Source organism: Crassostrea angulata, chromosome 1 (genome assembly GCF_025612915.1).
Source record: "Crassostrea angulata isolate pt1a10 chromosome 1, ASM2561291v2, whole genome shotgun sequence".
NCBI lineage: Eukaryota > Metazoa > Mollusca > Bivalvia > Ostreida > Ostreidae > Magallana > Magallana angulata.
In genome coordinates this window covers 52,180,462-52,194,416 of record NC_069111.1, presented here as the reverse complement: position 1 = coordinate 52,194,416, position 13,955 = coordinate 52,180,462, and the positions used below count along the sequence as shown (strand labels likewise).

The 13,955-nt window shown below is 34.1% G+C and overlaps 1 protein-coding gene across 2 annotated transcripts in view; it reads right to left on the bottom strand.

Annotated features, from left to right (window-relative positions):
- LOC128185887 (DNA-binding protein RFX6-like) overlaps positions 1-13,955 on the bottom strand; it is a 38,722-nt gene that overhangs the window by 3,255 nt on the left and 21,512 nt on the right. For both annotated transcript variants that reach the window (XM_052855598.1, XM_052855591.1), the window contains exons 3-15: positions 13,242-13,365; positions 12,895-12,956; positions 12,567-12,644; positions 9,934-9,961; positions 6,554-6,661; positions 5,299-5,376; positions 2,183-2,296; positions 2,004-2,053; positions 1,637-1,796; positions 1,132-1,276; positions 899-993; positions 482-599; positions 230-349 (exon numbers count right to left, since the gene is read on the bottom strand). In XM_052855598.1, the coding sequence (XP_052711558.1) occupies positions 230-349; positions 482-599; positions 899-993; positions 1,132-1,276; positions 1,637-1,796; positions 2,004-2,053; positions 2,183-2,296; positions 5,299-5,376; positions 6,554-6,661; positions 9,934-9,961; positions 12,567-12,644; positions 12,895-12,956; positions 13,242-13,365 (1,280 nt within the window). The remainder of the gene's footprint in view (positions 1-229; positions 350-481; positions 600-898; positions 994-1,131; positions 1,277-1,636; positions 1,797-2,003; positions 2,054-2,182; positions 2,297-5,298; positions 5,377-6,553; positions 6,662-9,933; positions 9,962-12,566; positions 12,645-12,894; positions 12,957-13,241; positions 13,366-13,955) is intronic.

Sequence of the window (13,955 nt, the reverse complement as noted above, 5' to 3'; positions counted from 1 at the left end):
GAATCTTTTATGGTAAAAGTTTATTTATTATTTTTTTTTTAAAAGTCATTTTTAAAATGAGCATAATGTGCTTTGTGACACCAAACTAACATTTCAGGCTCTTAGAATATGCTTTAAGACAGATTGCAACTAGCTGAGAATACTGAATAATTTTGTGATCAATTTCTTTAACCTTCCAGTAAAAAGAATAACATTTTTGACTAACTTTTCGTGTATATTGAAATCATACCTGTTTTCATGTGCTTTTCTAGGAGGGACTGTATTTCAGTTTCTTTCTCCACGTGTAGCTGTGTTTCCACCGCCAACAGCACGTACTCATCAAGAAGCATCCGGATCAAATGGAAGGAACCTGTAACAGATCACAATATGGTTGCTCAATGTAAACTCCAAAATATTTATTTCTGTCACAAAACTGAATAGCTAATATTGAAAGAAGCTTGGTAAGAAAAAATCAAGACAGTTTAAATGATGAAGGTCCTACCAAATGCTTTTGCGTTGTTCAAGGTAAGATTATGCATGACTCTGGCTCCAAAAAAGGACCAGTTGAGGAGGAATGCTGAGGCCCGCTTTTTGAACGATCGACCGTTCTGTTTACTGGGCTACAAACGAAAGCAAAATACAAAATTCTAACAATTTACAAATTACATTAAAAAGATAAATGTAAGTTAAACTGGTAAAATACTTTTATTATTATCTGGTAACTTTTACAAAATTAGATGTAAAGTTTTTTCTCCTTATGAACTAGATACTTATTATATTTGTACCCTTGAAACGAACAGAAATTCCGTTTTTCTAATTATACTAGACTGTACTATACATAGTTAGAATATTTAGTCCACTGCTTTTTTTTTTGCATACACATACAATGTATCTAAATATCTCAGTTTCAAACACCTACCTTGATGACTTTGTTTTCGACCACACTGTCCAGCCATTCCGTGAACGCCTCCACTGTCGCCTGCTTACGCAGAATCTCTTTGAATTCTCTCAAAACTGTAAAGGAACAGGAACCTTAATTCTCATACTGAATTATTTATAAGTACGGAGTAAATTATAATAATATGAATTATTCTATAGCCATTGTTGAAAAAGACATTGCTTGTAATATACATATAGTAATTAAATACTCACACTCGGCATTCAGTTCCAGATCTGATTCCCCGCCATCATTGGTGTTGTGAAGCGCATGCGTGCCTATACTGTTCAGATCAATGCTGTCCACGTCAGCAATCATCTGGTTCACCATCTGGGCGTCATACAGCACGGGGCGGGCCGTCTGTTGGTGGGACAAAAAGAAAGGCATATTGAAATTCCAAGTACAACAAAGCAACAAAAAGGGGTTGGGGTTGGGGGGGGGGCATAAAAACAAAACCATTGTGATTAAACCTCCATAACTAATGATTAAAATCTATTCACTCAAATTAACAATATTACTGGTGTATGTTTATAATGTGTATATGTTAGGTTGGTTGGGAGTGTAGGTGTTGTTCCCCAGTCTGGCTGGTTACTGAAGCCGACTTTATCATTCTTATGAACTAGATGTAACTAAGCGTCAATGGTCGTATATTTGTAGATCAACTACTATAGTATATATTGGTTCCTTAGATTTATGATTTTATACTGTGTTGAAATGTACCTGTGCGAGATGAAGAAATGAAGTTTGTCTTTTCATGGATTGTGCGAATCGTCTTGCTACCGGAAGCTTGCTTTGTGAGAGGGTGTCCGGTAGATTTTCTAGAGAAGTAGAGACCCAATTCTCCCAGTGTTTCGAAAAATTGCGGATATCACAGAGCAATCTGAAAATGAAAGGACAAATATTGAAAGAAAGTTTCAGCTATAAAAGAGAAATTTAAGTAAAGAAAAATGTGTTATTTCATTGGTTATCATAAATTCAAGCAATTTTGATTGGTTACGGTGCTTTAAAATTGCATGATATCTATAATGTTGTTACATTGTCGTGGTAGTTGGGATATAAACCGCTTTTAATTAAACATTTTTCTTACGTTTCTGGCATTTCTTGCATTGTGGCCGGAATAAGAACCTCGGTGAGAACCTGATAAAGAACAATGTCATTAATGTTTTTATTATCAGACCATAAGAAAGTTTGTCCAAAAATGTACTGAAAACAAATTACAATGTGCTAAAGTGGTACATGATCGTGTTTGTGTTAGATTTTCTTTACCTTGTATAGAATGCTGTCACACACACAGATGATGTCGATGATGACCTCATTCTCTACTAGAGGAAGCAGATGCTCAGGCAATCCTTGCCAAAAATGTAGCAAGAAGTTCTGAATCTGAAATATTGGAATGCAACAGAAATAGTAAAAAAGGAATGTCATTTTGTGTATACACACAAAAACCTTTATCTAATAGCATTTCCTTCAAAATAAATGAAATCCAAGAATATTTCTCGTTTGTTATAAATTGCAAATAAATACTTTGTTTGTATCCTTTGCAAAACTTATTTGAAAAAGTGCCTCTAAATTTTTTTTTCATTTTTTTCTTTTGGCAAATTCAAGTGATCTTTACTTCCAAACACTTTTTAGGTGAAATGTCTTTCGGAGAATCTAAATCGTAACGATGATAAATGACAGCGTCATAGGTCAATAAAATGCCCGTAATCCAGGGGAATTCGGGGGGATTCGTCGCTATCGAATTTCCATGGCTTATATTTTCAGACTTGCCAATAATGTGTTTTAGATGTGATTGACAAAAGAATATTTAATCTTATTATCATATTTGATCTTTGTTTTATGAAAATTTACAACTCCTTTATCAATTTTCGCCGGCATTTTTCAATACAAAAATGATCCGAACTTTGAAAGGTTAGGGAATATGTAATCAGGCCTAAACACCTCCATAATCATGGATCAATTTTTGAGCCGATAGAGGCCATTTTGGTTGAGGAAATTCATATTGACTGAGCTTACATGAAGTAAACGCAAATACCACTACCTCATATTACCCGTCAAAAAGCAAATATATTTCCATATTCGGTGAGAGTCTACGACATGCACGAACTGTATTTCTACTGCACGTACAAATAAATGATATCCAGAGGGCCATACCGGTCTACTTCTGTAGATTAAACAACACCAAACAAGTATATATGTGTGCATTCTGAACCACGAGGTGCCAAGAACATAAGTCAAGATCTCGGGGGTTTGGTAAATTAAGATATTTTCTCTCTCTCTCTCCCCACCCCAACATGACAACCTATTCAAGGTTTCAACGTTGCATTATTCGGAAAAAAGTCAACGTATTCTAATTTCATGTAAGTTGTATTGATAAATCTTCGGTCACCAAAATTTGATTGGTACAAATGATTTCACAGGTGTTTTAAACATTCCAAAAAGTCGACATATTGTGTTTGTCTTCGGTGTCAAAACTCCCAACATATTACGACTATTAATAATTCAGAGTTATGGAATGTTGGACAAGATTTATATTCTTATAAGCAATTGTTTAATACAGTTTTCCAAATAACTCTAACGGACCAATGACTCACGACTCCGACACTTTCAACCAAGAATCGCAGGTGTAGCTCACAATGCGCCCGGATTTACTAAAACCCCAAACCTGCCCGGGGAGGCTGTAAAACTCCGGCTTATAATGTCGGGATTAAGGTTTGACAATCACTTCATTCAGAATATCTGGATTTCCTTTGATAAAGTTATCCTTCGAGAAGGGAATTAAGCAGTCTGTCGAAGTTCTTGATTTATCTTTTAGAGTTTTCAATGTTTATGCCAAAATTAAACGCACACCAGACATAGTTTTCAAACAAGTGCTTGGGAGGATTCTGGTGCTGTGGGTAGTACCCGGTGTCGGTCAGAAGTCAAAAAAGGAGAAATTTTTGGAATTCTTCAGGAATCAGAATCAGAGTTAACTATTTAGGAGTGTGGTCATGAAGACACATCGTACATTAAAAAAAAATCCTTTATTTTGTTCACGTCCACCGAAAATGAACATTACGAACAAATTTTAAAGATGACAATGTGCAACAGTAGATTGATAAAAGAACAATTTTCTATACATTTGCAGCTCATATTTCCAGCAATGTTCGACATAAAGAACATTTTTTTTCAAAAGGTAACTGTCACTGAAATTTTAAAAAATAAATCGAAGTATTTTGATTCCGAAGTTCTTATCATTTCAAAATGTTTCATTAAATTAAAACTGATGTTCATCAGGTTCTGTACTATGTAGGTCAAGAAACAAGTATTGTATTAAGATATCTTAACGTGAACTAATGAAATTTTCCCCAGATAACATGTGGAATTGAACTACAGATTGTTCTTTAATTGTGCCAATACCGTGAGAGTCTGAAAACCCCTGTTTGGATTTCTCAGTGTTGTTTCGATGTTATCAATGCTTCTGTATTGATCTTCTGTTAACTTCTGATAACATTGTCACGTGACATGCATTCGGCTTATTATTTGTTGTTCGTACAATCATTAATTGACGAAGTATTTAATCTAAGTTTCTTTATTAAAAAAGCCACATTTCTTTTTTTTTTTTAGATAATTTTCCTTTTGTGGAACTTAAAAAATCCTTGTTTACTGCAAGAATTTATTTTTAAATTATATATGCAAGTACAACGCTTTTCTTATACATTGCTCTTTAATGAATTCACATTTGAATAAAATGTATTCGTATTAAAATTGCGATTCTATCTTACAAACCCACAGAATAGGCATCAACAACAAAAATGCCATCATGCAATTAGACTTTCAAATTAAAAGATATGTATAACTACACATGATCTCGCAGTAAGAAACTTTTAAATAAAAAACCAGCAAATTGACAAACAAGACATAAAAAGAAGCAAAACAGGGGCTTGATTCCCCTGCCTGTTGTACAGCAATTAAAACGAATTTCACTTTCAAGAATTCCTTTGGGTTTTAAACTTCAGAAGATGTTCTTGTACTGAAATCCATTTGTATAATTGTGTTTACAAGAATTAATCCCCCATAATAGGTAGTTGATACCTTGAAAGTGTAATTCATTCAGCGGACCTAATACCAGTGATAGCACGGTAATGCCAACATCAAAGCGGACCTGAGCGAAGGCATGGATCGCCTGCATTTGGAGAACCATGGCGGACTCTCTTTGCGATAACTAATGATCACTAATGTCCTACTGTTTTCCAAACACGTTGCCTTCAAAGGACGTCTTCTCACGGATCAAAGGACAATTATGATTATGATATAAGTTTCCGTCATTTTTAGGTGTGAATATTCTGTGTAAGTTTCACCAATGACGGAATGCTTTGTGGTATATTTTACATACAACATACCTCTTCAAAGTTGGCGTTGATGGCCGTGTCCAGGATACACTGGCAATGAGTCTTATACATCATTACAAAGGTCTCAACCTGAAATTCAAAGTACAATCGTGAAGTCATTTATCACATTAAATATACGAGCATATATGTAACTGTTCTATACCATCATTAAAATGCTGATTGCACGTTACCAAAAGGTTTTCATTTATTGAGCAAAAATTGATACATTGTAAAATTATTTTATCCATCTATCTATTTTCAACTTGTAAACAAGTTAATCATCAAAATTATTTTATTTTGAAAATTTGGACAGTTTTAACCACAATATACACTGACGAATGAAAGGTGGAACCAAATAACCAACTCAGAAGGAACACGGATATACAAAACAGTTTTTGAAATCTCTCAAAAGATTATCTTGGGGTGAAGTATTTAATTGTGTTACAGAGGAAAATAAACGTGTCTTTCTTGCTGTGCGAAATGACATTTTCACCGCAGTAAACTCCAGCCGACTTGATAAATTTCTAAATGATACATTTTTCCTTTTATAGCTAGTTCGACGGCTACCCTTGAACAAATAGAATCTTGTTTACTCAGGACGGAATTCTGTGAGTAGCAAAGTTGGAGAAGAATAGGTTGGGATTTGGTATCAATTAATAACAGAGACCCCGGGGCACAGTTTATCAGTGATTCAATAAACAGTTCAAGAAAAGTAATAAAATATATCACGGCGAGCGATCTTACAACGTAAGCGCACGTAAATTTTTACTGGCATACGAAATTAACGTGACATAACGATTCAGCGCGCGGGTAATTAATATTTCTTTGCTCACAAATGCACAACAATGGTTCTGGTTTTGTAGGAAATAAATTAATGTTTGTGTCCTCGTTCTACAAAGGATCCGAATGTTCATAGAAAGATTCACGCGTTCGCATGCCATCAGGACAATATACATAAGTACATCCATGTACAGTTTTTATAAACATAATTTAGAGATTGCACGTGTATGCACTCCATTCCAATACTTCTAAACTTTTATTTATGTTTTCAGGAGCAGTGGTGCAATGCAATATGCTTAAACAAATCACCGCATTTCTGATGCATTGGTCTAATAAAAAGATTGATAGAATGTGAATTGAACCTAGCGAAAATTCAATTCTTGCAAGATATAATCAACACTTTTTTCAAACACCAAAGCATAATTGACTCTCTTGGTGAATAATAAAATTTTAATCATAATAAATTGATGAAAGACATTTTGCTTACCTTTTCTCTGGGAATGGAGAGTGGTAAAATGAGATATTGAGCATTAGGGAATTCTGGAAGTAAGGTGCCAGTCTTTGAACTAAGTGAATATTTCCGTGTGAATCCACCCTGAAAAGTTGATAAAAGATATCATAATATCGAAAGAAAAATAAATATAGTGTACAATATGATAGATTATTAGGTGTAGCTGAACAGTGAAAGAGAGAAAAAGAGAAAGAGGATATATCTTCATGATGTATATTAAAAAATGAAATCGATCAGCAACAGAACATTTGAATGCATCTACGACAATGTCAAAAGATGCAATTATCTAGCAAAGCTTGGATTTGACGCAAGAATATTTTCAAGAGTTTTTTTTTTATTTTCAACCCTCCAACCCCTCCCTTAAATCTAAAATATCGGATATTTATATTTTCCAAATCTATCTGTACATTTACATAGGCAGTGTGGGATTTTTAAAAAAGTTTTTAATTGCAGGTTTCTTTGAAAACACAATTGGAGACTAAGTGCCCGCCATATTGGATTTAGGGTGCACCAGTTGTTCCCAAATATTTCAAGCTTACCCTCTCCACAAGACGACAATTGCATCATAAATAAACTTTTTATTTGAATTTCAATGGGATTGTGTAATCCATTTGACGGTTCTGAATTAGAATTACCCCACATTTTTAGCGCTTGTTATAGCTGGAGCCCCCCTGCTTTGTAGAATATAGTCAAGTTTATAGTCAGCGCAATCAATTACTAGTTTATAACAACGCCCGGGTTGACAATTTGTCTTACTATTTTGTAAGATCTATATGTCATTTTCAATTTTAGATAAATCTTCCGCATTTCGTGTCTTTCTTTTATTAAGACACAGAGCTTCAAATAACGCTGAACAGCTAATGTCAATCTTGGGAAGAGCATAGCTTAAAATGCCCAGAAAATACGCATAAGAATAAATCTTTGCCATATCACTTTATATGATACAGTATATAATCAGGAAGGTGTCTTTCGCCAGTGACTGGTATTTTCTATATTAAAGATCATCCTGGATATTATAAGACATTGTTTCATGGGACTTGATATCGTTCTCAAATGCTTCCACTTCATATAATATTAAAAACATCGCATCAAACTGTAAATGAAGAGCTTTAAGTTCAGCCCGGAGTAAGCTTTGATATTGGGAATAGGGAACTCCCACTGGCATATTTATTAACTTGTAATAACGATTGTCTCAGATCCGCCATGGTCTTAAACTGTCAGACCAAGGTAATAAGTGATGGGGAGAGAAGGTGTTTTCCAGACGCCTTCAAGCTTCCTCCTCGCGTCTGGCCCCATCCTCAGTCATAAGGAAACACTGAGAGATGTGTCTGTTTGTGGGAGCCCCAATTAGGCAATGTTTGACGGAGGATTCATTTCAAAGGCATTCCTCGGTTGATGGCGACGAGTGGATGGTAATCACGGATTAAGCTACTGATACTCTCTCCAAATCAGCCAAAATGTAGATAAATGGATCAACAAATAACAAAATAAGAGAGTAGGGGATTTACTCAAGGGACGCAATTTAATTATCTGAGTATCGGGGTCTTAACAGTAATCACTCATTGCTTTAGTATCTTGTCCTCAAGATATGTGCATGTATTTTAGGGTTTGATCCTACTCTTTGATGGGTATTGTATTTTGGGATGGTTTGACACAGGGCGTTGCGCGTTTAGCGACACAGAACGTACATTATGCGGAAAAGAAGGTTTGGTGTCCGCATGTTTGAAGATAAAAGACTTTATAATGCACAAACAAAAAACTTCCATCCAAATATGTTGACTTTCATCGTTTTGTGTCAATAGATAGGTTACTTATCATGACTAATGTTAAATTGGACAAACACCCTCTTCCGATTGGTGTAAAGAATGTCAAAAATTCAAATTCAGACTTTCCTACGCGTCCCAATGTTAGTCTATTTTTTTAATCAATAGGTTTTGGCACTCCTATTTCATTTAAAGTTGATGCTAGTATATAAGAACTATAATTACTTGAGTGATGACTACTTTAATATTATTTCTTTGATGTCCTTTTTTTTTCTTTAAGTCAGCGAGAACTTATAATACTTTGATAGATATTTCAGGAGGCAACATCGTATTTTCCTTATAAAATGTTATCAAGTTTACTTAGAAATAAAAAATCAAAAACGTGACAGTTGGCGATAAATAAGTAATTTATTAAAATTTATATGGTGTGTGTTTTACTATCTTGTTTGTATTAGTGTTTTTAATTATCATTTCATACATTTGTTTTTGTTTGTTTGTTTGGGTTTTTTTTAAGTTTATCAATGATATCGAGCAGTTACAACTATATTATTAATGGTGTAAGATGCCATTAGATTTTTTTGTTTTTATCTAAAACAATCACAAGATAAGACCGAACAAACGATTTCATCCTGAACTAAACTGAAATTGCTAGTTTTACTTCAATCTGCAATAAGGAAAGGCATATTGGTAATTAACCATGGGTGTATGTTCATATTGTTTCGTGAGACACATTCTATGTAATTACTGCATATCTGTGCGGTTTGTCAGCAAATATTACTGACCATGATTCTACTAATTTGTTTAACCAAACGTTCTTCGCCAAACATGGTTTCCAATAAAAATGCAAGGCATTTCGAATTTATCAAAGCAAAGAAATTTTCGTTTTCCCAAACACAAATAAACCGGATGAGCTGGATACACTGGGTATCAATCCTACACGTAATTTGGATGATAAAGATTCAATATATCACGAGATAACACGGGATTTCATCATTAGCAATGACTTTGATGCGGCCATTTTCAAGTGGGCTTTTAAGGGACAAGAGATAACTTCAATTTGTTGAATACAGTTGCGTATACTGAATACCGGTCCGAGAAAAAAGCAGTCCAGCGCAACAGACTATTTTTGGAAGAGAGGTTTCGGTTAAAAAAGTAAACCAACTTATCCCATTGACTTAAACTGTATGTGTTCTGTCTCCCAAATTTTGTATGCAAAGCATGAAGGCTACCAGGCTATTCTTATGATGAATGCATCTTTAAACCAAAGAGTACTACTATGGCAAAAATGGGTATTCCATTGGTTTGAACTGAATTTTAACTTTGTTAACCAGTAAATCAAATCAGGCAAAAAAAAAAAATTCTATGCAACTGCGAATAATGATTCAGTGTATCCATCTGTTAAATTAAATTCAATTTACCTACTTTCCCGGTAGCCTTCTTCTATGTCGCTTTTTTTGTTACATTCTCTTTTCTCGTTGTACACATTAACTGTGCATGGATAGGACAACTTTTGTTGACTAAACCTGTTGCCTAGCTTACTCAATACAATTATTTATAATTAATAAATGTAGTTAACATAAAGACACTACTCACCTCATTTTTCAATTTACACCCGGAGAACCTGAAAAATCAATCATTCTGTTAATTTGGAAATCGATATTTTGTTTAAAAATTTCAACGATTTCTGTTTTTATTCTGGTATTTTTTAAAGGTATGGATGAATAAATTGTTGAAATTGACCATTCAAAGGTTCTATCCAAAATAGGGGTTCTTAACACATGTACGAACTGGAAAATGATATTTGTTAGCCGACAACAAAATTTATCAATGGAAAATGGAATATATCTATGTATATACGTGTGCATCAATGATAATGAAAATAGGAAAAACATCTTAAAATTATATTTTTAAAAAATGTTCATGTGACATAACTGATGACGCCAAACAAAATTGGTCAGAAATTGAGAACATTTATGCTACATGTGCATTTTGGGGTTCATTAAATGCATCAAACTAGATATGAAGTGTTGAAACAGTCGTAAATTCTGCATGAATTTTAGCCTCATTTAGAAAGTACTTATCACCACCTTGATAAGGTGTTTAAAAGGTATTTTTTGCACCAGACACAGTTGTAAATTGTGACAGAACACCAAGCAAACGTCTCTACAGCGCGGTACGCTATGCAGAGTGGTATAAATATCTCACCCAAAGGCGCAAAAAGGTCATGCATATTTGATTATGTAACACTTTTGAAAAATATAATAGGCTCTAAAAAGGCCAGAACGTGACTAATGGTAAATATGTTGCGTGTAATATAGCGCAAATGGCTTTGTAGAGAGGTGTTGAGTAAATACTGAGACCATTCCGAGTGTGTATATTCTGGCTATGGTAAGCACTCCAGCTCTAATTTATGATGGCCACCAAAGAATTAATATAAGTGTAGAAATAACGCCTTTTAAGTGACTCTAACGGGTGTTGTGTAATTGTAAACAAGTCATTTTTTGGTGTTTGAGTTTCAAGTTTCACGACCATATACATGCCATTATTAAGTATTTTTCTCGCCTGGTCTTTAAGATGTACGGTAACCCCTGGGTCGAGTCAAAGATTTTGATAAATAGGAGACGCCAAAAAAGAGTTACCTTGTTTAACACCTATTGTGTTACTGGCATGCACCTAGTCGAAAGAAGAAAGTATGGGGATATTTCCTTTGCTACTCTATAAAGCTATTTCTCGCTATCAATTGTTCGATTAGCGAAACACTCGGTCGAAGGACAAGGCCTTTGCTATGACAAATTGTTCTAGCTATATTTTGATTAATATAAAGATTTACACTTCTGTTCGACAGCATAGGATTATTTAGAAGAAACCCGTCATGGAAAATAAGTATTGCGACCCAACAAGAGTCAATATACAAAGAACAAGCGTGGGCATTCCGAGGAACTGCTCCCGAAACCAACCTCAGACTGTGTTTATTCTCAGTCTTATTATCCGTTCTTTGAAAGATCCCTTGTTTTTTCTAGCTTTTTTATTTCATCTCTCGTTTCTTCTTTCATGTTTAATATTTACATTTGTTCATCCGGATCGATAAAGGTCTTAAGTATTTTGTAACAAATGTATGAACTAAATCAACCTATCCTACATTCAAACAATGAATTCATTTATATATCAAACTGCTCTTGGATGTAAAAATCGTCTATAAATCGCTGCAATTTATCAGATCCAAGCAAACAATAACTGAGGTGCATTTCTTGTTTTTTGTAGGGTGAACATGTTAAATTCAAACATCTCCGCGCTAAAGGAGACAACTGCGGAATAGTCTGGTGACAGACTAAGTTTATTTATTGTGAATGAGTAATCTATAAGGCAATACATGGAGATCGTATCTATACAAATAGTTTATTAGCGAGAAGCGAAATGCTAGATATGTTTTTATTAAAGCAGACTGTTGCTGATGTGTAGTCAGAATTGGAAAGCATAAAATTAAATGGTTTTTTGTTATGTTAATTCGTCAAAGTGAGGTAAAAACAATCGACTTGAACATGGAGGGGAGCAAACAAAAACATAAAAAAGCGTCAAAAATATCTTTTGCAAATTATTTCCAGTTAACTTGACCATGTTACACCCCTAAAGAGTCAAATAAACTTGTATCCTTGTATATTATATGGCTGAGTGACAGCTATAATAAGATTTATACTTTTTAAAAATTATTGTTTTCATTGAAAAAATAAAGTTTAAATTTTGGGTTTTTAAAACTTTTATTACTTCAGTAACGCGAAGATAACGCAGAGTATTATTAAACTGAACCCAATATAAAAGGCAGGAGTTAAGTGATAAAGATATTACTCAGATCCACCTAAAGATTTTAAATATGATTTTTTGTAAGTCAAGAACTAGTTTCTGGTAAAAAAACAACAAAAAACCGGAATTTTTCAGCGTTAGAAATTTGCATTTTTCTTTTTTACATAATTCTTTTTTCAAGGAAATAAAAATAGTCTTAAAATGACCAGGACCACCCAGTCCATTTAATATTAAAGTTGCTGCACAAAAGAAAAAACTTTCTTGCCATCTTTCTTGCTATTACAAATCAATTTCTGAGTTTTTGTGCAACAGAAAACAGAACTTTGTTTCAGATTGCACAAAACGCTTACAGGGATAGGATATTGATATCTATTGATATGTCAAAAAAGACAATGATAAGTAAACAGGTAGGCATGTAGATTTCTAACCTTGTAAGTCCTTTCCCCGTGTACACAGAATGATAGTACTGACTAGTTTCTCTGATTCCGATACCATAGTAGTGATATCTACAATCACAAAGTACATACAGAAAACAGTAACAAAATTCAAGTACTATTTTGATACCTTCAGACACAGAATTAATACAAAAGATTATATCAAGTAATTCATGGTACCATAATAATGATACCTACAAAGTCTCAATACACACACCAAAAGAATAAAGTAACAGAATCTAGGTACTATTGAGTTAATACCATTTCACTTTTTATATATTCTTTAAAAAGTAATGATTTAAAACAAATCTACAGGACTCACTTTGAATGTCCTCGGGTTCCCAGGCGTCGGGTGGTGAGGTGAGGGAATTTTTGTCGAATTGTCTGAAAATAAAGTGATCAAAATTTATCCTTTTATTCTTAGATCTCCTACATTTTTTACATAATTAAGAAACCGGATAGTTTAGCTTTTGTTTACTATGGAATTTAATTAGTCTTTCTTTATCAAAGACGGTAAATAAAAGAGAAACTTGTACATTTTATAAAAGTTTGCTCATGGCGTACAATTTTTAATTCTGCGTCAATGATATGGACGTGGTATTTCTTTTTTTTTTAATTGCTAAAACATGTAGTTTAAATGATTTTGAAGGTAACACGTTTGTTCTTTACCTTTCCAAAAGTTGCGGCACACGCGGGCTCCAGGGATTTCTGCCGACAGAAGTCGAGGTAGTGTGCGTACAGAATACAGCGGGGGAGACATACGCCCTCACAGATACAGTAGTTCTCCTCCAGCCTGTGGGAGAGACGGGTGAAAGGTCAAAATAATTCATTTAAAATAGCGGGGGGGGGGGCATACGCCCTCACAGATAGAGTAGTTCTCCTCCAGTCTGTGGGAGAGACAAGTGAAAGGTCAAAATAATTCCTATTATACAGCGGGAAAGACATACGCCCTCACAGATCCAACCAGAGAGAGAGAGAGAGAGAGAGAGAGAGAGAGAGAGAGAGAGAGAGAAAATCATGATGCTTCAGTATTGTATTTTAAGCATCTGATTCAGCAACATTCAATACTATTCATATATGAATAATTATTTTTTAAACATATGTTAATATTATTTTTACTCCCTTATGCCAGTTTGAAACGATTATAAAGACTTTATTTGGTTTTAAATTATATTGTTATATTTATTCAAGATTTTGTCTATTAAAATCAAGTAGAAAAAAATATATTAAATGCAGATAATGTTTACAGACAGAGGAATGTAGGCGGTCGACATGTTGCCTTTTGTCATGAATATTCATAAATATTCATGAATATTCATCAACAGACACTGTTCGGGAAGTGGATTGCACTAAATAATCTGCGTGAGTTACAAACGTTCTCGT